Source organism: Salvelinus namaycush, chromosome 36, assembly GCF_016432855.1.
Source record: "Salvelinus namaycush isolate Seneca chromosome 36, SaNama_1.0, whole genome shotgun sequence".
Lineage (NCBI taxonomy): Eukaryota > Metazoa > Chordata > Actinopteri > Salmoniformes > Salmonidae > Salvelinus > Salvelinus namaycush.
The window spans coordinates 10,163,602-10,189,594 of NC_052342.1; the positions used below are offsets into that span (position 1 = coordinate 10,163,602).

Sequence of the window (25,993 nt, forward strand, 5' to 3'; positions counted from 1 at the left end):
TCTCGCTGGGTTGCTCAAGTTGTGACATGGATTGAAGTTGACAATTCACTTTTTCCCCCTCCCCTCCCCTCCCTGCACCGATCCCTGATGGTCTGTCACAGCCTGCCGCTTGCACTGTGGGAAGTCAGAATCCTCCCGCGTCTCACTACCAGTATACTTTTATATTCTCTTAGAGGAATTTCTATTCTCATTTGCAAAGGAAAGTAGCTATGCTCATTGTTTAACTCTTCAGGTCTGTACAACAAATTGCATTAAGACTCACTGATTAGATATGGCTTGACTTTATTATCCAATTCCTTTGTATCAGACGTGACATTCCAATATCCAAAGCAGAGGTGGCCAACCCTTCCTGGAGAGCTATTGGGTGTGGAGGCTTTTGCTCCAGCCCTGCTCTAACACATCAGCGAATCAATGTCCTGCAGTTGAACCAAATGTGTTAGAGCATGACTGGTGCAAAAGTCTGCACACCCAATAGCTTTACAGAAGGAGGCTTGACCATCCATGATCTAGAAGAATAAAAAACACATCTAGCCTCAACAATATAATTATTAAAGACAATCTTATTTCACGGATTGATTGACATCTAAGGTTACTTTTGCTCCTCTCCCTATGACAGGATTACCTGGGAGGCTCATTATATATATATATATATATATAGTTGAAGTCGGAAGTTTACATACGCCAAATACATTTAAACTCAGTTTTTCACAATTCCTGACATTTAAACCTAGTATAAATTCCCTGTCCTAGGTCAGTTAGATCACCACTTTATTTTAAGAATGTGAAATGTCAGAATAATAGTAGAGAGAATGATTTATTTCATCTTTTATTTCTTTCATCACATTCCCAGTGGGTCAGAAGTTTACATACACTCAATTAGTATTTGGTAGCATTGCCTTTAAATTGTTTAACTTGGGTCAAATGTTTCGGGTAGAATAAGTTGGGTGAATTTTGGCCCATTCCTCCTGACAGAGCTTGTGTAACTGAGTCAGGTTTCTAGGCCTCCTTGCTCGCACATGCTTTTTCAGTTTTGCCCACAAGTTTTCAATAGGATTCAGGTCAGGGCTTTGTGATGGCCACTCCAATACCTTGACTTTGTTGTCCTTAAGCCATTTTGCCACAACTTTGGAAGTATGCTTGTGGTCATTGTCCATTTGGAAGACCCATTTGCGAGCAAGCTTTAACTTCCTGACTGATGTCTTGAGATGTTGCTTCAATATATCCACATAATTTTCCTGCATCATGATGCCATCTATTTTGTGAAGTGCACCAGTTCCTCCTGCAGCAAAGCACCCCCACAACATGATGCTGCCACCCCTAGTGCTTCACGTTTGGGATGGTGTTCTTCGGCTTGCAAGCGTTCCCCTTTTTCCTCCAAACATAACGATGGTCATTATGGCCAAACAGTTCTATTTTTGTTTCATCAGACTAGAGGACGTTTCTCCAAAAAGTATGATCTTTGTCCCCATGTGTAGTTGCAAACCGTAGTCTGGCTTTTTTATGAGGGTTTTGGAGCAGTGGCTTCTTGCTTGCTGAGCGGCCTTTCGGGTTATGTCGATATAGGACTCGTTTTACTGTGGATGTAGATACTTTTGTACCTGTTTTCTCCCGCATCTTCACAGGGTCCTTTGCTGCTGTTCTGGGATTGATTTGCACTTTTCGCACCAAAGTACGTTCATCTCTAGGAGACAGAACACGTCTCCTTCCTGAGCGGTGTGACTGCTGCGTGGTCCCATGGTGTTTATACTAGTATACTATTGTTTGTACAGATGAACGTGGTACCTTCAGGCGTTTGGAAATTGCTCCCAAGGATGACCCACACTTGTGGAGGTCTACAATTTTATTTCTGAGGTCTTGGCTGATTTCTTTTGATTTTCCCATGATTTGAAGGTAGGCCTTGAAATACATCCACAGGTACACCTCCAATTGACTGAAATGTCAATTAGCCTATCAGACGCTTCTAAAGCCATGACATCATTTTCTGGAATTTTCCAAGCTGTTTAAAGGCAGTCAACTTAGTGTATGTAAACTTCTGACCCACTGGAATTGTGATAAAGTGAAATAATCTGTAAACAGTTGTTGGAAACATTACTTGTGTCATGCATAAAGTTGATGTCCTAACCGAATTGTCAAAACTATAGTTTGTTAACAAGAAATTTGTGGAGTGGTTGAAAAACAAGTTTTAATGACTCCAACCTAACTTACGACTTCAACTGTGTGTGTGTGTGTGTGTATGCATATATATATATATATATATATATATATATATATATATATATATATATATATATATATATATATATATATATGCTATTTTTGGTTGTTAAGTGGTTGTCTCAGAGCAGAGCGCTGCCAGCCTAGCTTGCTGTTGCCCCTTGTGAGTGGGGTCTCTGCCACAGCAGGTAGAATTAGGCCATGGTCACCACTGTGCAGCCCCTGCCAAAACTAATCTCAGCCCCACATCTCTGACAGAGACATCCCCGACCCATACCCCACCCTTATGTTAGTATGAATTTGTTTAGAATAGTAATGTAGTTTCGTTTATAATAGTATTTGTTAACACTGTGTGTGTGTGTGCACAGCTGTGCCTTTATTATATGTGCCTCAGTGAGTGTGTGAGATCCAGTGTGGTGATTTTGGCAGCACTGCAATCTAATCACATTCTCACAGGGAGTGGTGGTGAGATGCTTTGCTCCAAATGCTTCAGCCACCTGCCCCCCTCTCCTCCTACCCTGGACACACACACACCCACACACACTACCCTGGACAGCCAGACGCAGTGGCCCAGCCGGGTCACCACGGGGCCTGCTGGCTCTAATAGGTGTGATTTGAGGAGGCAGGAGGCAGCTGGATGTGGGGGGAATTGACACCCCATCATCGCCAAGGGAACTAGGGGGATAGGGGAGGGGGTGGGACACTTGGAGTCAGCGGTTTCCACGCCAACCACTCAGCGGGGTTAATTACTTTACCAGCCAGGTGCCCTGGCCACTGATGACCAATGGCTGTGTCTATGTCCTGCGCTTCATTCAGTTCTCTCTTCTTTATGCTACCTGACTTCTGTCAACAATCCCTGAGAGAGGGAACCAATCAGAGTGCACCGAGCGAGCCCACCAGGTTGTCACCTGGTGATGTGAAAAGTGTAACTTTCTGCTCGGTGGATGACGGGTCTGTCATTATCTCTCATGGGGAGGTGGAAAAACAATGTGAAATGTCTTGTCAGATCTTTTTTCCTGCTTGTTTGTCACCCACGCATGGATGAGCCATACGCCTCGTTCCCACCCTTGTGCGAGCAACTGGTTATTGAACAATGTTGTGATTATTACATTACGTCTATTCGCTCGGATCCCTATACGTCAGTGCAATGGCTTCGATGATACTGTCCTTGATTAAAGAAGCAAATAAAGCAGCCGCCCGTTAGCATTAACATTAGCATCAATCACCCAAACCCAACATCAACCTCCACGAATGTCCTAGATATACTGTAGAGTTACGTCTCTCCACTGTTATTTATTACATTCAATTACATGTGTCGTGCTTCCCCACAAGGGCAAAGTCCCAGGGAGACAACACGCGGAACCGCTCGGGTTGCTGCTTTTTATGGCCTTATTTATATTCAATTTGATTTGTTTATGCACAGGGAATTGAGTTGGAGAATCCGTGGGCAGTTATGCAAATTATTTTTGTAAATCACCCAAGTTGAGTAGCTAATCGCGTCGTGTCGAGTGGCGCCTCGCTCGACTTTAGACACTTCCAACCCCGTCACTCTTCTACATTTGTTGACGGGGGTTCTTTATCCATTGTGACCTACCTTGCAGTTTCCGCTTTTTCTTTCTGGAAACGAGCGACCGCGGCACCTAAATGGCTCCAAGGGCCCCAGTGAGGCCGGCGTCAGATGACGTTATGGATGGAGGGGGAGTTGTGGTGGGCCGATAAGCAGAGGCCACGCCGGGGGGTCAGCACACTGTCAAGGTGTAGTCCTACAGTGTGATCTCTATTAAGATAAGAGGGTGGGCTGGAGCTATAAGAGGAGACATGAACCACAGATCTAGCCCATGCAGTAAGGGGACAGACCAGCTAATCCTGTCCTGCATGACTATTCTGTTAGTGCCGTTGTGCCTGATGAGCTAAATCAAGTGCAACTACGATATTTTGAATACATATTCTACCCAGGTCTGGATAGGAATGAGTTTGACTGATATGTTTGGAGCTTCTACAGGATAGTCAATTGACATGTGTTATTGAGTATCCTTCAACCCCCCCCTACTCAATCTTTGGCATAACTATTGAAAATGTGTGTTGTGCCTGTCTGTGTGCCCTCTCCTTGCTGAGAGAAGCCCCATCATGCACATTGGCACATTGTTGTCAGAGCGTTTCAATGCCCACCCTACCTAGAGTTGGCTGCTCCAGTGCATCGCCTCAGGGCATCACTACCTGTAGGGCCGCCATTACTCCAGTGTGTGACAACCATCTTTAGAAACTGCCAGCTTTGTCATCTAGAACTCCCACACACTCCCTCTTGATCATTGCAACACTGTCTCACTCAGGCAAAATGAGCCATCCAACAACCTGGTTAGTCACTCGCTTTGTTATGGCTGGTGTTTTAAAATGAGATCGGGATGACTAGAGCTAAATGTTGAAGGGGGAAAAAACACTTATTTTTCTAGTGTGAGTAATGGTTGAGCTATTTCTGTCAAATGAAATGACACACCTGCATGAGCAAAGTCACGCATTAAGCCTTTAAAAGCAGGTTAGGGCATCACATTGAGCTAACACATCATTCCAGACCACACAGTTGCCAAGAGAGATGTATACAGTGGATGTAGGAGAGTTAGCGTTAGCTCACACAGTGCTGATGAGTCAACCAGCTTTAGCTCGCTTAATGTAATGTGACAACAAGCAGACATATCCACATCAATTTGTGTGTCTATAGTTAGAATGATTGAAGTTGGGACACCGGCATATAAAACCTTTTCTATCTATATCTGAAAGGATAAGGGGTGAAAATCCTAATATATAATTTTGATATTTATGTGGTTTCCCCATCTAAGGTGCTCATCAGCACTGACCTTTAACATTTCAAATGTGGCTAACTTTGTGATTAAACCATGGATATTGCTGCCACTTTATGAAATAATGCTGCAATTCATGCATGGGCATAGGGTGACTTATTTTCCACAGTGATTGTCCTTTAATAAAGGAATACTGTGACATTTTGGCAATTAAGCCCTTTTTTTCTACTGGAAGTCTTCAGGAACAACTAGCATGCTAGCTGTTCCTGTAGACTTCCAGGTATTGCGCTAACACTAGTTAGTAATGGCTCCAGAAACTGCCTTCCACTTCCTTCAAACTGCAAGCAGAGACATAACAATGGTATCCATGAGTTCATTGGACTCTGGGTAAAAAAAAAAAGGCTTAATTTCCAAAATGTCACACTATCCCTTTGAATGTTTATAACTTATGATTGGCTAAATAAGTGCTTTAACTTGTGGCTAAATAAGTGCTTTAACTTGCCCTATGTACAAAAAAAAGTTTTTATTGTAAGGTGAGTAGGGCAGCTGTTTAACTGTGTAATTTGGAGATTTGTCGTTTCCCAAAGCTGTCTGTCTCCTACAGTGGTCCTGTACAATGTGATGGTGTTCTTGTTATTTAATTGTATATTATGCAGATATTTTGTTTCTTTTCAGTGTATGAATGCATTCAGATTCTAAATAGACATATCAGGACTAGACATTAACAAAATACAATATGTTTACATTAAAGGAGCAATCTGCAGTTGTTCATCTATTTTTGGACTTCTGAATTAATGAAATAAACCTATTGATTCTTGAAGAATATAACTTATAAATGTCTCATGAGCTTAGTTCAAATGTCGTACCCCACCAGAACCTAGAATATAAGCTTGCTTCACTCCAATGTTTGTAAACGTAAACAGACACTATATAGCCTCAACATGGTTCAAACTATAATTTTGATTTCACGGATGGTCAGTCCTTGCATCCATAGCCCTGCCTATACATTTGAGAGTGGCTACATTTCTCCAGCCCTATCCTTTAACTTTTTACCGAAACGGGTGAGGTCGCATTGTTTCAACTGCTGAGTGACGCTTTAAATAAATGTTTATTTCATGAATGTACACTGAACAAAAATAGTGTATAAACACAACATGTAAAGTGTTTGTCCCATGTTTCATGAGCTGAAATAAAAGATCACAGAAATGTTCCATACGCACAAAAAGCTTATTTCTCTCAAATTTTGTGCAGAAATTTGTTTACATCCTGTTCGTGAGTATTTCTTATTCGCCATGATAACCCATCCACCTGACTGGTGTGGCATATCAAGAAGCTGATTAAACAGCATGATCATTACACAGATGAACCTTGTGCCGGGGATAATAAAAGGCCACTAAAATGTGCAGTTTTGTCACACAACACAATGCCACAGATCTCAAGTTGAGGGAGGGTGAATTTGGCTTGCTGACTGCAGGAATGTCCACCAGAGCTTTTGCCAGAGAATTGAATGTTAATTTCTCTACCATAAGTCGCCGCCAACGTTGTTTTAGAGAATTTAGCAGTATGTCCAACCGGCCTTACAACCACAGACCACATGTCTGGTCTTGTGTGGGTGAGCAGTTTGCTGATGTCAATGTTCTGGACAGAGTGCCACGTGGTGGTGGGGTTATGGTATGGGCAGGTATAAGCTACGGGCAATGAACACAATTTCATTTTATCAATGGCAATTTAAATACCATCAGGCTGACCTCGGTCATGAGGTGAACAGTGTTTCCGACCCATTGTACTCCACCTTTGCCTCCCGAGCACATTGGGGAGTTGCAGCGATGAAACAAGATGGAGATCCTCTGAGGCTGTGGAGGGATCCAAATTGTGGATTTAAAAGAACACATGAACCATCAGCAGAAAATGACACCTTTTGTTTTTAAGCCCTGGATTTCTAGCCCCTTGATATTATTGTTGGATCTGATTTTAACAGCTAACATTTCAATGGCCATAATAAATAGATATGTCGATAATGGACAACCTTGTTTTACGCCTCTTGACAGTTTAAAACTTTCTAGTAGCCATTATTTACTATTTTACATCTAGAGTTACTATACATAACGTTAACCCATTGTATAAGAGATTCCCCAAAATGTAAATATTCCAGGCATTTCTATATAAATTCCAGTTGTACTTTATCAAAAGCCTTTGCAAAGTCCGCTATGAATACCAGGTCTGGTTTCCCAGATTTTTCATAGTGTTCTATTGTTTGGAGTACTTGTCTTATTATCTCCAATGTATCATCCATGTAAAAAACATGTCTGATTAGGATGAATAATATCCGACATACCTTTTTAATTCTATGCAACACCTCTCATTGACCCCAACACACTCACCTTAGATTGTACTGCTTTATTAAAAATTGATCTCTAATGAAGTATATTATTTATCTTTAGTCTCTCCTAATGGTATATACAGTGTATTCGGAAAGTATTCAGATCCCTTAGCTGTTTCCACATTTTGTTACGTTACAGCCTTATTCCAAAATAGATTAAGTTATTTTTGTCTGTCATCAATCTACACGCAATACCCCATAACGAAAATAGATTTTTAGAAATGTTTGCACATTTATTATGAGACTTGAAATTGAGCTCATCCTGTTTCCATTTATCAACCTTGAGATGTTTCTACAACTTTATTGGATTCCACCTGTGGTAAATTCAATTGATTGGACATGATTTGGAAAGACACACACCTGTCTATATAAGGTCCCAGAGTTTACAATGCATGTCAGAGAAAAAAACAAGCCATGAGGTAGAAGGAATTGTCTGTAGAGCTTCGAGACAGGATTGTGTCAAGGCACAGATCTGGGGAAGTGTACAAAAAAATAGAGTGGCCAGACGGAAGCCACTCCTCAGTAAAAGGCACATGACAGCCCACTTGGAGTTTGCCAAAAGGCCGCTCAAGGACTCTCAGACCATGAGAAACAAGATAATTTGGTCTGAAAAAAACAAGATTGAACTCTGTAGTCTGAATGCCAAGTGTCACGTCTGGAGGAAACCTGGCACCATCCCTACAGTGAAGCATGTTGGTGGCAGCATGCTGTGGGGATGTTTTTCAGTGGCAGGGACTGGGAGACTAGTCAGGATTGAGGGAAACATGAACGGAGCAAAGTATAGAGAGATCCTTGATGAAAACCTGTGCCAGGATGCTCAGGACCTCAGACTGGGGCTAAGGTTCACATTCCAACAGGACAACGACCCTAATTACACAGCCAAGACAACACAGGAGTGGCTTCGGGGCAAGTCTCTAAATGTCCTTGAGTAGCACAGACAGAGCCCGGACTAGAACCCGATCAAACATCTCTGGAGAGACCTTAAATTAGCTGTGCAGCGACACTTCCCATCCAACCTGACAGAGCTTGAGAGAATCTGCAGAGAAGAATGGCAGAAACTCTCCAAATACAGGTGTGCCAAGTTTGTAGCGTCAAGAAGACTTGAGGCTGTAATCGCTGACAAAGGTGCTTCAACAAAGTACTGAGTGAAGGGTGTGAATACTTACTCTACCGTTCAAAAGTTTGGGGTCACCTAGAAATGTCCTTGTTTTTTAAAGGAAAGCACATTTTTTGTCTATTAAAATAACATAAAATTGATCAGAAATACAGTGTTGACATTGTTAATGTTGTAAATGACTATTGTCGGTGGAAACTGCTTTTTTTTAATGGAATATCTACATAGGCGTACAGAGGCCCATTGTCAGCAACCAGCACTCCTGTGTTCCAATGGCACGATGTGTTAGCTAATCCAAGTTTATCATTTTAAAAAGCTAATTGATCATAGAAAACCCTTTTGCAATTATGTTAGCACAGCTGAAAACTGTTGTTCTGATTAAAGAAGCAATAAAACTGGCCTTCTTTAGACTAGTTGAGTATCTGGAGCATCAGCAATTGTGGGTTCGATTACAGGCTCAAAATAGCCAGAAACAAAGAGCTTTCTTCTGAAACTCGTCAGTCTATTCTTGTTCTGATAAATGAAGGCTATTCCATGCGAGAAATTGCCAAGAAACTGAAGATCTCGTAGAACGCTGTGTACTACTCCCTTCACAGAACAGCGCAAACTGTCTCTAACCAGAATAGAGTGGGAGGCCCCGGTGCACAACTGAGCAAGAGGACAAGTACATTAGAGTGTCTAGTTTGAGAAACAGACGCCTCACAAGTCCTCAACTGGCAGTTTCATTAAATGGTACCCGCATAACACCAGTCTCAACATCAACAGCGAAGAGGCGACTCTGGGATATTGGCCTTCTAAGCAGAGTTGCAAAGAAAAAGACATATCTCAGACTGGCCACTAAAAAGAAAAGATTAAGATGGGCAAAAGAACACAGACACTGGACAGAGGAAGATTGGAAAAAATTGTTATGGACAGATTAATCTAAGTTTGAGGTGTTTGGATCACAAAAAAGAACATTAGTGAGACGCAGATAAAATGAAAAGGTGCTGGAGGAGTGCTTGATGCCATCTGTCAAGCATGGTGGAGGCAATGTGATGGTCTGGGGGTGCTTTGGTGGTGGTAAAGTAGGAGATTTGTACAGGGTAAAAGGGATCTTGACGAAGGAAGGCTATCACTTTTTTGCAACGCCATGCCATACCCTGTGGACGGCTCTTAATTGGAGCCAATTTCCTCCTACAACAGGACAATGACCCAAAGCACAGCTTCAAACTATGCAAGAACTATTTAGGGAAGAAGCAGTCAGTTGGTATTCTGTCTATAATGGAGTGGCCATAATAGTCACCGGATCTCAACCCTATTGAGCTGTTGTGGGAGCAGTTTGACCATAAGAAGTGCCCATCAAGCCAATCCAATTTGTGGGAGGTGCTTCAGGAAGCATGGGGTGAAATCTCTTCAGATTATCTCAACAAATTGACAACTAGAATGCCAAAGGTCTGCAAGGCTGTAATTGCTGCAAATGGAGGATTCTTTGACGAAAGCAACATTTGAAGGACACTACTATTTCAATTAAAAATCGTTATTTATAACCTTGTCAACGTCTTGACTATATTTCCTATTAATTTTGTGACTCATTTCATGTATGTTTTCATGGAAAAAAAGAACATTTCTAAATGACCACAAACTTTTGAACGGTAGTGTATATAACTTTTTCTAAATGAGAAAATATTAGATCAACTTACTTCTACTTCAAGTTACACTATTCGATGTGCACATGGCATTTACCTCCTCTACTTGACTTTTTATTGATTCTATTCTGTGAGGTCAAAGTCAAAAATGTGGGTGAATGACTAAACGGCTGTGGTGCAAAACTATGAACAAGTTGTAGATCTTGAAAATCTGAAATAACTATTTTAAACAATACCTGTTTACTGTCGATTGGAAATAATAATTATTCATAGCTTATACAGTTACTTGATTACTTGATGTTTCAAGTGCAGCTCTGCAATCCATTCATCTTGATATTATTGAGAGGTTGTTTCCATTCAGGTTGCATGCTATTGTCCCTTTTCACAGTGAGATAACAGGGCTATTCTTTCCTGTGTCGGTGTTGGTCCTCTGTCTGTCAGCAGCTCTGTTTGGCAGACCTATTTCACACACAATTGGACTGTTATTTAATTGCCTGTGAAAGAAAGGGAGAAAAAGACCTGATATTTTAAATTAGCCTTGGATAAAGAGCATTAGTAAGGCTTTGTTATAACGTTGACTTCTCCTTCCCTATCACCATTAATCCCTGGTTACAAGCAATGAGCCATTTGCCATTACAAAGCTTGTTAGGAATGTCCAGGCTGTGTAATTACCTGTGTCAACGGCAATGATCGTCTCCAGTGTCAGCTGATTCATCACTACATAATCTTATAGGTTGAAACATTTAAGAAATCTCTTGGAAGAGAGGTGTATACATTGAAAATGTTTGTTAAATGTTCTTGAAAGATTGACATGGCTTGAAATAATCACTTACATCCAGAATGTGCATAATGTGGCTGTCTTGCAATAACAAACACTTTGACAGCCCTCTATACATATTTGTCGTATAATGTTATTTATAAAATGTTTGGCTTTGGGATGAATTCTACAACTGAGTTTCACCATCGGAATCGGTCAATGTTGGTATTGCACATGGACCCTCTTTTTTTTAATGTATTAGGTGGAGGCTGAGTTTGGTGCAAGCCACAACATCCCCCAGACAGCTAACAACTGACTCCACGTCCACGGCAGCAGCTGTCCTTTACAGTTCCCCGTGACGCAAATATTTAAGTCGCAATATTTTGCTAATATAAAAACGTTATTTAATGTATCTGGCTCGACGAAACTCACGCTAAATTGCTGTTTTTCTGTCATTTACGCAGAGATATTAATGATGAGGTAAGTGCTTCCGGTCGCCATACTTGTGGTGCTTAACAATAGCAGCAGCACAGATAGAACGATTGGATAGGACCGATTTCTAAATATATTTGGCAGAAGTGTGCAGAAATTGTATGGCATTGACCTACTTTTGTTCCTTATTGTGGATAGCTATTTATGTGTAGGGAAAAAAGTATGTCTAAACGACATCGGTTGGGTTTGGTTGATTATTGTTATTCATTGAGTAAAAAGAGAGTCTTCTGATGGGTGTGTATAAGGAATAATAGGGAGAGGATCCTTTGTTTTCGTGTTTCATGGGCACTGCAGTGCAGAAGGTTTTTTGGCTACAGCTAACGTCGTTCGCATGCTATCTAGCTAGATAAAATGTAAATGGCGAATGGACAAGTCGTGCATGCGGCGAAAAAGTATTCTAGCCTAGTTACGCTAGTTAGCTATCTAGTTTAAATAAACACGCAGTATAAGCTAACATAGTTAGGAAGCTCCTAAACCAGGCTAACGTTACAGAACAGTGCAAAAGATGCATCATTCATGCACGTGGGTTGCCTACTGCGCGTGGCCATAAGGTAGGTAGGTAGGTAGGTAACTTAGGTGTGTAGATAGCTAGTTAGCATCCAGTCAGTAGTATTGCTAATGATAGCTAGACCGCTATAATGGCAAGTTAATAATGTTAACTAGTTATATTAGCTAACTATATTATTTGTGTTTCTAAACAAGAAATGTAAGTGGCTAGCTAACATGCTTTAGGTTTGTTTTGATTGAAACTAGCCGAAAAGCCGTTTCTGTCCATTGGGTATGCCAGCAGCATACCACCCTGCATCCATTACACTGCTGGCTTACTTCTGAAGCTAAGCAGGGTTGGTCCAGGTCAGTCCCTGGATGGGAGACCAGATGCTGCTGGAAGTGGTGTTGGAGACCCAGTAGGAGGCACCCGTTCCTCTGGTCTAAAACAAATATCCCAATGCCCCAGGGCAGTGATTGGGGACGTTAAACGGGTGTCTTGACTCTTTTCGGTCACTAAAGATCCCATGGCACTTATTGTAAGAGTAGGGGTGTTAACCCCGGTGTTCTAGCTAAATGCCCAATTTGGCCTTCATACCATCATCTCCAGTTTACAATTGGCTCATTCATCCACCTCCTCTCCCCTGTAACTATTCCCAAGGTCGTTGCTGTAAATGAGAATGTGTTCTCAGTCGACTTACCTGGTAAAATATGGGTTAAAGAAACATAACACACTGTTAACTAGCTAAGTCACAGACTTGATACATTTCTATAATAGTTTATATAATCCCTAGCTATATAAAATGTCTCATTTGTATATCATCTGATGATTCAGTTGTCAGTGGACATCAACGTGGTGCTGAAACACATGGCCAACTTTGTCAGAACAAGATTCATTCATTAATTAAGTCCTTTGCAATAATTGGGTACTGAAATGTCAACATTCTAGGCCCATAAGAACATGACATGAGTTCTGAAGGGTCAACTGGTGTTTGTATGTATGTACCCAAGCCAACATGATGTCCTAGGAAATAGTGCAGGTGCTCATGACACCGGCTACATTGCTAAGACCAGTTTTAGCTTTTTGCCAATTCTTCAAATGGAGTCTTCAACATTGGTCTGGTCAAAGAAGGAAATTCAATACTTTGGTTCTGGGGTGCAGACGTGTTGTAGCATAATAAAAAGGAAATAAAGATATCACCCATTTGTAAAAGGAAAGTGTTCCCCTTTTGACTTTTGATATTTTAGCCTATTAATTTCTTTATTAATGTGACCTTTGCATGCAGCACTTGATTACATCCTTCTGCAGCGTGAAAGGGAAATGCGCAGTAACCTTTTCATGTTATTTGAGGAAAAGGACATGACATAGCCGAACCGCGGCACATTGTAGGATCTGAGCTGTCCTATTTCTGTGTTGGTTGTTGGGTTCATTCCATTTTGGAATGGTGATGGGAAAAGAGAAGGGAATGGGGCCTGGCCGATATATAAAAAAAAATAAGCTTTGTCTAGTCTGTCACACTACTCACATTCATGCCTCAACCACAGGCGAGACCGCGACAGGGACCGCGACGAGCGGTCGAAGGACAGGCACAGAGACCGGGATGTCAAGCCCTCTGGCATGGCCCTGAACCCGGCTGTTGGCAGCGCAGGCCTCTCCCACAAGCAGACGGCCATGCAGCAGCAGATCAACCCGTTCACCAACCTGCCCCACACGCCGCGTTACTACGAGATCCTGAAGAAGAGGCTGCAGCTGCCAGTGTGGGAGTACAAGGAGCGCTTCAACGACATCCTGGGACGCCACCAGAGCTTCGTGCTCGTCGGAGAGACGGGCTCCGGCAAGACCACGCAGGTAAGCTGGACAAGGGGTAGAGGCTTTACATTAATGTGGTGAGACGGAATGTATCTATTCATTGTTCTCCAAGCAATAAATCATTGTATTCACGAACAAACAGTAACACAGCCGAGAAAAGACAACTGATAACTCAATACTGTTTCCTATGAGATGCCTTGTTGCCCTCACACACTCTCCCGTTATTTTCAAAATAATCCTGCTGCTGTGACTCATCTCCTTTTCCCCCCATCTTGATTTGTTGAAATGTTAAATGCAGAGTGTGTTTCCCTTCCCCGTAGCAAAGAGGTTGGTTGCCACTAACGGGCACTCATCCGAGCACAAGGCTAATCCGGCAGAAGAAACAGTTTCTAACTTTAGGCTGCTCTTAGCAGGTCCCCTCGTCTTTTGAACAGTGAGCGGGGGGATCCCCACCGGGAGTGCCTATCAGCAGAAAGCTGGCAGACTGTCTAACACAAGCTATCATCTCAACTTCTCTGGAGCTCGCAGTTGATTATCAGAGAGTGGAAGTGATCGGGGATGGTGGCATGGGGTTTACAGACAGGAACTGGCAGTTTTATTCTTTGCTCTCCAAAACATCCATGTTATCATTCATTTTTTTGACTCAAAGCTATCTTCAGTGCCATTTTATAAAGCGCTTTTGAGTGGTATTGGTTTGGTTGCTGATTTGTGTAAGGGCAAGGGGTTGTAAAAGTGAGTGTGGTTGAGTAACTTCTTCCTCTCTCCATCTCCCCCTCTCCCTCCTTAGATCCCGCAGTGGTGTGTGGACATGGTGAAGGGGTTGGGCGGACCTAAGAAGGCAGTGGCCTGTACCCAGCCCAGGAGGGTGGCAGCCATGAGCGTGGCCCAGAGGGTGGCCGACGAGATGGACGTAATGCTGGGCCAGGAGGTCGGTTACTCCATTCGATTTGAGGACTGCAGCTCGGCCAAGACCTTCCTCAAGTAAGTGCCAGTCTCTACTGAAGTTGAACTGCCAAAAAAACTGTTTTATTTCACTGGGGTTTAGTGGGGCGCTTCGTAGGATATGTTTTCCGTTGAAAAATGTATTGCTATCTGAACATTTAGCATGTTCAGATAGTACCTCCCTGTTTTTCGCTGTTAGCAAAAAAAAGTTAGATTTCAAATATTCTTTACAAGAGAGAACTGGCTAATTTGGCAGTACACAGTTAGTAGTTAAATTGTTCGATGAAAATGTCCACTTTAAAGACTTACCCATTGTGTTTCCTCCCTCGGTGCAGGTACATGACAGACGGTATGTTGCTGCGGGAGGCCATGAACGACCCTCTACTGGAGCGCTACGGCGTCGTCATCCTGGACGAGGCCCACGAGAGAACGCTTGCCACAGACATCCTCATGGGTGTCCTCAAAGAGGTGGTCCGACAGAGGTCAGACCTCAAGGTACACGTCAAATCCCCATACCCCTGGGTGCAATGTACTGAACCTTGCAGGTAGAAATGTCCTGAACAGAGCTGACCTTATTTGTACTTGACTTTACTTGTCAGAGGAGCATGTCAGTTCTATGGTGTGTTTCTATCTAAATGTTTCCTAACTTTGTGCACCACTTGAAAGCGATCTGATCCGTGCCAGGTGAATGCAACCCTGGCCTTGCCAACAGTTTCCACTCGCCAGTCTACATTCCACAGCATCTCATAGAGTCATGCCACAGAGTTTCTAAATCCAAAGGTGGAAAAAACGTTTTTATGGTTTGAGAAGTCAATGAGAGAAGTGAAAAATTCTTCCTTATTTGTTCATTTTCTCGATTTCTAAAGGCAGAACCTATATTCGAGCCAATGTCTCAAGTAGCTGAACCTGTCGTTACTACAACCTTGTGAAAGTGACAAATTGACACGTTTTCATTTGAATCAAAAACAACTTTATATCGGAAGAGTGCCTTTGATTTAACGGCCGCAGTTCGACACAACCTGCAGACCTATGACGTGTTTCTGCGCATGAGCTTAGCTAGCTAACTAACGTCACCATGACATCGCCTACAAGCGATCAGGGATTTCTATTGGAGAAGCAGTTTCTGCTGTGTTCTTTACTGCTTCTCAAAGCCCTGTACCGTCTGATCCTCATGTCTTCTCCTCAGCTCACTCTCCTAGAATCAAATCCTACCTCCGACCTAGTCCTCTATCCTACACGAGAGCCTGCCTCTCTGTGTGCACACACCTGGTTGTGTACACACACACTCAATTATTACTCCACCCCCCACCCTAAAAATCCTCAGTGTGGCAGTCTCTCCACGGGCTGACTGCTGTGTGTCTATTGAGGAAAAGACAAACGTCAGCCATTCAGCTCAGAAATGCACGGCGAGTCTCCTCTGCGGCAGCACTGAGATTGCTGCCCGGGTCAGCCCATTTAAGAGAATCAGACAGGGATGGGTGGGGTGGGGGTTCAGTTTTTATAGGCCGAATGTGCCGGACACAATTCTCATAAAACAGATGGGTAATGACTAGTTGTTGTCAGGGACGGCATCAAAGGTTACACACGTGTTCAGGGACTTTTAAATAAGGTCTAGGTTAGTGGCAATGATCTTACCGGCCCTGCTCATGTCCCTCTTCCCAATCTCCCTCCTCTCCCAAATTTGAAGTGTAATTTGCCTTGATTAAGAGGAATTATAATGTCTTGTTATGCGTAAAGCGAAGTAGCGCATAGAACGTGGACCGAAATATTTGAGAGTGAAAATGGGAGAGCAGAGAGGCGCGCCGCCCACCATCAGAATTTTAATGTGCTTAATGGGCCCTAAGGGAGAACATGGTGTGCCCGCGAGACTTATCTGGGCAGTGAGCGTTGTGATCCTCATGGGTCAGGGGCTCTGTCCTCCTGTGATATGTCCACCATTTTGTTTCCTCTCACTTGGCCAGGGTCCAATCTACACTCTCTTTTTGGCTCACGCCCACTTCCTATTCTCCTGCATAGAGGGTATCTATTACGTTTCCTATTTGTTTTTTTAACGGTTTTTGCCTTGTCATTAAGGGGGATTGTGTGTAGATTGATGATCATTATTGTTTATTTAATACATTTTAGAATAAGGCTGTAACATAACAAAATGTGGGGAAAGTCCAGGGGTCTGAATACTTTCCCAATGTACTGTATGTTCTACCTCCTAGGCCTTATCCATTTCATCAGTCACATGTGTCGACTGTCACTCTTAACTACCCTGTGGTGAGACTACACCAGACCCTACCATTCGTCAACTCCTAAATACTCCTACCTTAACCTTTATCTACCTACACTATACTATCGTCGCTGTCCCCTGGTTATATGTAAGCTCCTCTCTTCACAGTATTGCTCCTGCTAAAAGCTGCTGTTTCAGGTTGCCCTTAGACACTGATCTAAGATAACGCTAATCAGAATCTGAACCATTAGGCCAAACTATAATCTAGAACTCTGATCAGTGTCTAGGGGCAACTTCATCCTATAGCATCATATAACCCCATCGGCAGCCGTTTTCTCTTCCCAGTCCACCTCTCACCACCCTGTCCTTTGTCTCATCAGGTCATCGTCATGAGCGCCACGCTGGATGCCGGCAAGTTCCAGGTGTACTTTGACAGCTGTCCACTGCTGACCATCCCGGGACGCACGCACCCGGTAGAGATCTTCTACACGCCGGAGCCCGAGAGGGACTACCTGGAGGCAGCCATCCGCACCGTTATCCAGATCCACATGTGTGAAGAGGAGGAGGGCGACTGTCTGCTCTTCCTCACTGGACAAGAGGTAGGCCCTTTTCTGCCACCATTCCAGCTTTTCGCACGCACACGACCGAGATGATCAAAGCTTAGATGAATAGAGATATTGAATGCATGTGGCCTTTCCTGTTTGGAACATTACCCTGGTAAGAGGGAAAAAAAGACAATGTCCCAGATTTTGCCTGCCCCATGAATCCTTGAAATTTTACTCCTAAAAATGTTGTATACTAATGTGTAATGGAGGGTGAGGTTTATGCCCATAATGATGAATTTGGTCACAGCTGGGCGGGCACACGCCTGCCTGCCTTCCCCCAGAAACATCTGTCTGCCTCCCAGTTCACGAGTGGGAGAGGCAGACTGTCTCAGGGCTCAGCAGTGCCACACTATTATTCTCACCATTCTCTCCCTACGTAATGTAACAGTTCGTGTAGCTTATGGTTGTGACATGAGAACTAATTAAGTGAGGTTTGTATGATTGCAACCCTAGACTGAGTTTAAAGGGATACTTGGACATTTTGGCAAGGAAACCCTTTATCTACTTCCTCAGAGTCAGATTAACTTGTGGATACCAATTGTATGTCACGGCTCCCGAGTGGTGCAGCGGTCAAAGGCATTGCATCTCCGTGCAAGAGGCGTCACTACAGTCCCTGGTTCGAATCCAGGGTGAATCATATCCGGCCGTGATTGGGAGTCCCATAGGGAGGCGCCCAATTGGCCCAGCGTCGTCCGGGTTTGGCCGGGGTAGGCACTCATTGTAAATAAGAATTTGTTCTTAACTGACTTGCCTAGTTAAATAAAAAAAGATGTCTCTGTGTCCAGTTTGAACGAAGTTAGAGGTAGTTTTGCGAGCCAAGGCTAACTAGCAATAGCACAATGACTGGAAGTCTATGGGAACAGTTAGTTAGCAATTGCGCTAACGCTACTTAGCAACTTTCTTCAAACTGCATGCAGAGAAATACAAATGGTATCCACAAGTTCATCTGACTCTGGGGAAGTAGGCTAGATAAATCTCTAAGTATCCTTTATGACCGAGCGTGAATGTTAATGTGCCTGGAGCTTCTCATTTTGAATGTATGGATTCCCTTACGTTAGCGCCACGTCATCATCCAGCTTAGCCATCTTTAAAAATAAATCATATCTGCCGAGGGCTCACCCAGTCAGATAATATGGCAGCCTATTCATTAACGGCAGTCATTTGTCATTCATCGGCGGGACGGCACTAGCGCGCACCTACATCCGTTTTCATTTGCAGATGCCGGATCGATGCCTGGTTCGTTATGTTAGGGATGAAGTCACGGAGGAGCATTGTATCTGAAGTGGTATCCTTCAGATTAGATTAGTGGTGTTCCAGCCACTCGAACAGCCAGGGAACAGCATTGGCCTCCCCTCTTTGAATGTGCAGAGGAGAAGAGAATCTTTGCGGGAAATGCGTTAAACATTGTTTAGAGGTGGACAACGTCTCTTGCTGAGTATCCACCCCCATTCCCACCTCCCCTAGCTCAATAACGCTGAACGCGTCGAGGTGTCAAGCTACCGAGGCAAAGCAAGCAGTGCCGTCAGCGAGCACTCCCACGGCGAGTTCTTTAACACTTTCCTAATTGGGTTAAAGAAGTCAATGTGAGGTAGCTCTGGAGGAGATGGGCGTTAAAATAGTGCCTCCCCGGAGCGCATCTCAACCTCTCGTCGTCCCGCAACTTTGATGTTGACTTATGATCGGGTACGCAAATCTACAACGTAGTAGATTTGAGGTAAAGCTGTTTTCATTTATGACAAATGAAAAGCGAAGGGGGCAGATTTCTTTCCCTCCCAAGTATTTGGGGGAGATTGTCTGTTTTTTAATGGTTCGCGGCAGGGACAAACTCAAACTCCCCAAAAAAGAGAGGCAAAACTTATCACAGCTGCCTCGCCCTGATAAGTCCCACCATTTAAGCTGCCCCCTCAGCGGTTCACTTCAAAACGTAAAGATTCGCCCGGGCCTCTGCTAATTAAGTGGACCGAGGCGAGTGCCTAATTGAGTCTGGTTAGGTGCCTGGTGCTCCACCGCATCGCTCCTGGGGTCGCGTGGGCCGGCTGGTGTGCAGGTTCTCACAGTTGGCTGGCCGCCCCGCTGTGCACGCGCTCCATTTCTCTTCAGGCACTGGCACACCAGCTCAATCCCGGCGCCTTGGCAACGGCGTCCACTTTTCATGACAGCTGCTGCATCCAGAGGGTTGATGGTCTATTAATACCCAGGCTAATTTTACCAATCTATTCATTACTCTTTTCCACTCTAACTTGTCAACGTGTTGATTACATGGCCATCGGTGGGATGGATTTGACTTGTGTAGTGAGTGAACACTGCAGGGAAAAATTGGGCTAGGAATGCATTACTGTCTGCAAACAAAGTCCACAAACACACAGAGAAATCCTAGCTGAGGCTCCCTATGTTTTTGTGTTTTACTCAATCGGGGCAAAGCCTGGCTAGTGCTTACCCTGAGTAAAGTAAATGCCACGTAAAGAGTAAACGCTCCAGGTCAAAGGAGAGCATCTGTTCTACTGGGTATCTCTAGGTTGCAGTCAGTGTCACATTGTGGCTTTGGTATTACTATCAAATATGGTTCCCATAATTTCAGAATACACCAAGCCGCTATACCCCTTTCTGCCCCAGCCCCCTTCTCCTTCGCACTCCAATAAAACATTTATTTTAATCTGTAAGTGCTAATTGTCACGTGACCCTCAACCAAACTATAGAAGGAGCTGCACAGCTCCCTAGGGCCTGAAGGTGGAGCAACAGCACAGGCTGTGGCCGTTTACATGTTGGTGTTCTTGTTTAAAGGGAAGATTGCAGAATTAGGTATCTTTTAAACATTCTGATTGGTTTCATCCTTCCAACTAAAAGTCCCAATACGACATATCAATTTTAAGTGTTTTGAAAAAGTGATGTCAAGAGAAGAACACACAACAGGAGTGAAGCCACTGTCCACATAAGACGGTAAAGACCCACATCATAGAGTCGACATTGTTTTTGAAAAAATATTTTGGCACTCTGAATAAAGCCAACTTATCATCTGACCATATCCTGTGATTTCTTTATTCTATATCAGATAAAAAAACGTTTTTTTTAATCACTTTTACAGCACACAGGCTTTTAGCATGGCCCCTTTTACACCCATATTACCTACCCACTAACAGCTTTGAAACATCAAAGTATTCAGATCCCTTCACTTTTTCCACATTTTGTTGCATTACAGCCATATTCTAAAATGAATTAAGTAGAACATTATCCTCATCAATCTACACACCCCATATTGACAAAGCAAAAACAGGTTTTTAGAAACAGGTTTTTAGAAATGTTTGCAAATGTATAAAAAAACTTTGCTATGAGACTCGAAATTGAGTTCCGGTGCATCCAGTTTCCATTGATGATTCTTGAGATGTTTATACAACTTGGAGTCCACCTGTGGTAAATTCAATTGATTGGACATGATTTGGAAAGACACATACCTGTCTATAAAAGTTCCCACAGTTGACTGTGCATGTCAGAACAAAACCCAAACCATGAGGTTGAAGGAATTGTCTGTAGAGCTCCGAGACAGGATTGTGTCGAGGCCCAGATCTGGGGAAGGCTACCAATTTTTTTTCTTCAGCATTGAAGGTCCCCATGAACACAGTGGCCTCCATCATTCTTAAATGGAAGAAGTTTGGAACCACCAAGACTCTTTGGAACCACCAAACTGAGCAATCGGGGGAGAAGGGCCTTGGTCAGGGAGGTGACCAAGAACCCGATGGTCACTCTGACAGAGTTTCTGTGGAGAACCTTCCAGAAGGACAACCATCTTTGAAACACTCCACCAATCAGGCCTTTATTGTAGAGTGGCCAGACGGAAGCCACTCCTCAGTAAAAGGCACATGACAGCCCACTTGGAGTTTGCCAAAAGGCAGCTAAAGGACTCTCAGACCATGAAAAAACAGATTCTCTAGTCTGGTGAAAGATTGAACTCTTTGGCCTGAATGCCAAGCGTCACGTCTGGAGGAAACCTGTCACCAGCCCTACGGTGAAGCATGGTGGTGGCAGCATCATGCTGTGGGGATGTTTTTCAGCTGCAGTGACTGGGAGACTAATCAGGATTGAGGGAAAGGAGCAAAGTACAGAGAGATCCTTGATGAAAACCTTCTCCAGAGCGCTCAGGACCTCAGACCGGGGCCAAGGTTCACCTTCCAACAGAACAACAACCCTAAGCACACAGCCAAGACAACAACGGAGTGGCTTTGGGACAAGTCTCAATGTCCTTGAGGGGCCCAGCCAGAGCCTGGACTTGAACCTGATCGAACATCTTTGGAGAGACCTAAAGATAGCTTTGCAGCGAAGCTCCCCATCCAACCTGACAGAGCTTGAGAGGGTCTGCAGAGAGGAATGGGAGAAACTCCCCAAATACAGGTGTGCCAAGCTTGTAGCGTCATACCCAAGAAGACTTGAGGCTGTAATCGCTGCCAAAGGTGCTTCAACAAAGTACTGATTAAAGGGTCTGAATACCTATGTAAATTTGCTATTTTACCTGATTTTTGCTGCTTTGTCATTATGGGGTATTGTGCGTAGATTTGATAAGGGGGAAAAACAATTAATTCCATTTTAGAATAAGGCTGGAATTTAACAAAATGTAGCATAAGTCAAGGTGTCTGAATACTTTACAAATGCACTGTATTAGCAGTTCAGCACATCAACATTTATTGTACTGTTACACAAAATCAAAATAAACCTTTACCATCATAGTAGACATTGAACATCTATAACCAAACTGTTGTTGGGTGATGGTAGCTATAGCTAGCCACATTCTAACCTGAGTACTAACGTTACTAGCAGTAGTAACAGTAAATCCAGGTGTAATAGCTAACACAAACATCAGACACCATGATATCCTGCAAGTTACAGTTGAAGTCGGAAGTTTACATGCACCTTAGCCAAATACATTCTAACTCAATTTTTCACAATTCCGGACATTTAATCCAGTAAAAATTCCCTGTCTTAGGTCAGTTAGGATCACCACTTTATTTTAAGAATGTGAAATGTCAGAATAATAGTAGAGAGAATGATTTATTTCAGCTTTTATTACTTTCATCACATTCCCAGTGGGTCAGAAGTTTACATACACTCAATTAGTATTTGGTAGCATTTCCTTTAAATTGTTTAACTTGGGTCAAATGTTTCGGGTAGCCTTCCACAAGCTTCCCACAATAAATTGGGTGAATTTTGGCCCATTCCTCCTGACAGAGCTTGTGTAACTGAGTCAGGTATGTAGGCCTCCTTGCTCGCACATGCTTTTTCAGTTCTGCCCACAAATGTTCTATAGTATTGAGGTCAGGGCTTTGTGATGGCCACTCCAATACCTTGACTTTGTTGTCCTTAAGCCATTTTGCCACAACTTTGGAAGTATGCTTGGGGTCATTGTCCATTTGGAAGACCCATTTGCGACCAAGCTTTAACTTCCTGACTGATGTCTTGAAATGTTGCTTCATTATATCCACATCATTTCCTTTCCTCGTGATGCCATCTATTTTGTGAAGTGCAGTTTTTTAAATAATCTACTAGCAACATAACATGACAAAACACTTTGGGCACTTTAGTACCTACTTTCCCCGATTCGCCTCTATCACCGAAGCCACCAGTAGGCTGTTCCTCTCTTGACGTCAAAGCCGCAATGTGTTGTTGGTATGAGTTAATACATTTAATTCAAATTGCGAAAATAGAAGTGTATAATTAAAAAAAAAATGTTTTTGCATGAAGACTGTTTAGCTGTTAGATTTGTGGAATATATATATATCTCGTGCAACCTTTCCTTTAAGTATGGACATGAAAATGGACTTAATCAGGCAGTGGCTATCGCTTCAGTACGTTTTCTGGTCTTTTCATAGCTAACATTGTCCTATGTCTGGAGATGGGGGAAAAAACAAGTGTGGTGTTTAGTGTAGATATTCCAGGAATCATAGACACTTATCAGGCTATACAGTATTATGTAGGCTGTATATAAGCTTGTCACTTAGGGTTCTCGTGGGCATGGTCGATTGCAAAGTAATAGTCTTAATTATTCATGGGCCGTTTACCGATTTGATATGTTGCATTTGCTAACGTCACATTATTGCAGTCCGTACCATGTTGGTTTATTATATTCAGGCTGCCTAGTTCAGTCGGAGTCCTAGCCTTTTGTCGTCTGTCATGTTTTCTTATTCCCCTGGTTGTTAAGTTTCTCTGTCTGGGAGCCCACTGGCTCTATAATGTTCAGCTCCACTAAACTGATCTGCCATGATTTGCCGCTGGTTATGCATCAGTGCAGCATTCTCATTTCACATTTCCCCTACAATATTGCGGTATGGAATAATGAACCGTGTGTGTCTGTGTTCTCCTGATTGCTGCATTTGACAACACAGCCATGGGGAGCTCAACCAAGCACGCGGCAGTCCAGGTTTAATTTCCTCAGTCAGATGGAGAGATGGGCAGAACAAATGTTCTCCTTCTAACCCCGCCTCTCCTCTTCAGACCTTTTTCTCCCCATTGTCTCTCAAGGTGTTATTCAAACCAAGCCCCAGGTTACTGTGTGCCCAAATGCTTGATCCTCGTCAGCCACCCTTCTTCACCTGCCTGCCCATTTACTTTTTCCGCTTCATCTTTCAGGAAATCGACGAGGCCTGCAAGCGCATCAAGAGGGACATCGACGACCTGGGACACGACGCGGGGGACATCAAAATCATCCCGTTGTACTCGACGCTGCCGCCCCAGCAGCAACAAAGGATCTTTGAGCCGCCACCACCCCGCAAGCCCAGCGGAGCCATCGGGAGGAAGGTTAATGCCACTCGATTCACTCCTCAGCAGCACAGGGCATCCCAGCAACTCAATATCTCCCTTCCAGAGAGGGAGGGAGTGAAAGTGGGAGAAAGTGAGAGGGCTAAAGGAAGCGAGAAATGCAGAGTGGCAGAGAGACAGGGAAGTAGGTGGGTGGATATGGAGAGGGAGGAGTGGGGGGGGGGGTTAGAAAAACTGTTTTCCCGCTTCAGCTTTGGTGCAGGACTGACTCACACAACATATGCTGCTTTTGTCAGCATATGATTCCCTGCTCTAAAATATAACTGGGGTATTACTCACTCCCTCCATGCCTGAGGAAAGCACTGAAGCCACAGTCTTTTAATCTCTTGCACTCCTCTATTGGTTTTGCACAGCCTCTCTCTCAGAGAACAGAGGCCACAATCATCTGGTCTTCTCAGTGCCAGGGAAAGGCAGCATGCATTACCGGAACTTTGCTCATCTACAAAAGAATGTGTGAACATTCCCCTCTTCTTGTTCCCTTGTCCTGAACTGGTCCCACAGAGCAATGTACGGCCCTTCGACTTCATGTTCCATTATTAACACGGACCGCAAACCTGTCCAGCGTTTTGTTTATGGCTCAGTGTTCAAACGAGCGCACTATAATCACAGCAGTGGAACCACCTGGACGGCCACGCTGTTGGCAAGGATTCTGATGGAATATCAAAACCCTGTCACACCGCCAGTAATTTGCGAACATTTGCCCCAACATCTGACTGGGATTTGATGAATGACTCATTGTGTGCTGCCTACCCAATCGAGGCTGATTTGGCTGTCATTGGAGCCCCAAAAGATTATTGATGACTTATTTGGAATAATGAAGTCACCGCCTGATAATTTTTATATATACACTGCATTCGGAAAGTATTCAGACCCCTTGACTTTTTCCACATTTTGTTACATTAAAGCCTTGTTCTAAAATTGGTGTAATTGTTTTTTCCCTCCCCTCATCAATCTACACACAATACCCCATATTTATTTTGCAAATGTATTAAAAATTAAAAACTATCACATTTACATTAGTATTCAGACCCTTTACTCAGCACCTTTGGCAGCGATTATAGCCGCGAGTCTTCTTGGGTATGACCCTTTAACCAAGGGACCCTTCATCCAACCTGTATTTGGGGAGTTTCTCCCATTCCTCTCTGCAAATCCTCTCAAGCTCTGTCAGGTTGGATGGGGAGCATTGCTGCACGGCTATTTTCAGATTTCTCCCGAGATGTTCGATCGGGTTCAAGTCTGGGCTCTGGCTGGACCACGCAAGGACATTCAGAGACTTGTCCTAAAGCCACTCCTCCGTTGTCTTGGCTGTGTGCTTAGGGTCGTTGTCTTGTTGGAAGGTGAACCTTGGCCCCAGTCTGAGGTCCTGAGTGCTCTGGAGCAGGTTTTCATCAAGTATCTCTCTGTTCTTTGCTACGTTCATCTTTCCCTCAATCCTGACTAGTCTCCCGGTCCCTGCCACTGAAAAACATCCCCACAGCACCATGCTTCACTGTAGGTATGGTGCCAGGTTTCCTCAAGACATGACGCTTGGCATTCAGGCCAAAGAGTTCAATCTTGGTTTCATCAGACCAGAGAATCTTGTTTCTCATCGTTTGAGGGTCTTTAGGTGTATTTTGGCAAACTCCAAGTAGGCTGTCATGTGCCTTTTACTGAGGAGTGGCTTCCATCTGGCCACTCTACCATAAAAGCCTGATTGGTGGAGATGGTTCTCCCATCTCCACAGAGGAACTCGATAGCTCTGTCAGAGTGACTCTTGG

At 43.6% G+C, this 25,993-nt stretch overlaps 1 protein-coding gene across 1 annotated transcript in view; it reads left to right on the forward strand.

The window, feature by feature from the left end:
- The first annotated feature begins 12,387 nt into the window (after positions 1-12,387).
- Positions 12,388-25,993, forward strand: part of LOC120030677 (pre-mRNA-splicing factor ATP-dependent RNA helicase DHX15) — a 31,783-nt gene continuing 18,177 nt past the window's right edge. The window contains exons 1-5 of the mRNA XM_038976120.1: positions 12,388-13,712; positions 14,461-14,654; positions 14,951-15,110; positions 17,211-17,429; positions 24,048-24,215. Coding sequence (XP_038832048.1) covers positions 13,482-13,712; positions 14,461-14,654; positions 14,951-15,110; positions 17,211-17,429; positions 24,048-24,215 — 972 coding nt within the window. The 5' untranslated portion in view covers positions 12,388-13,481. The remainder of the gene's footprint in view (positions 13,713-14,460; positions 14,655-14,950; positions 15,111-17,210; positions 17,430-24,047; positions 24,216-25,993) is intronic.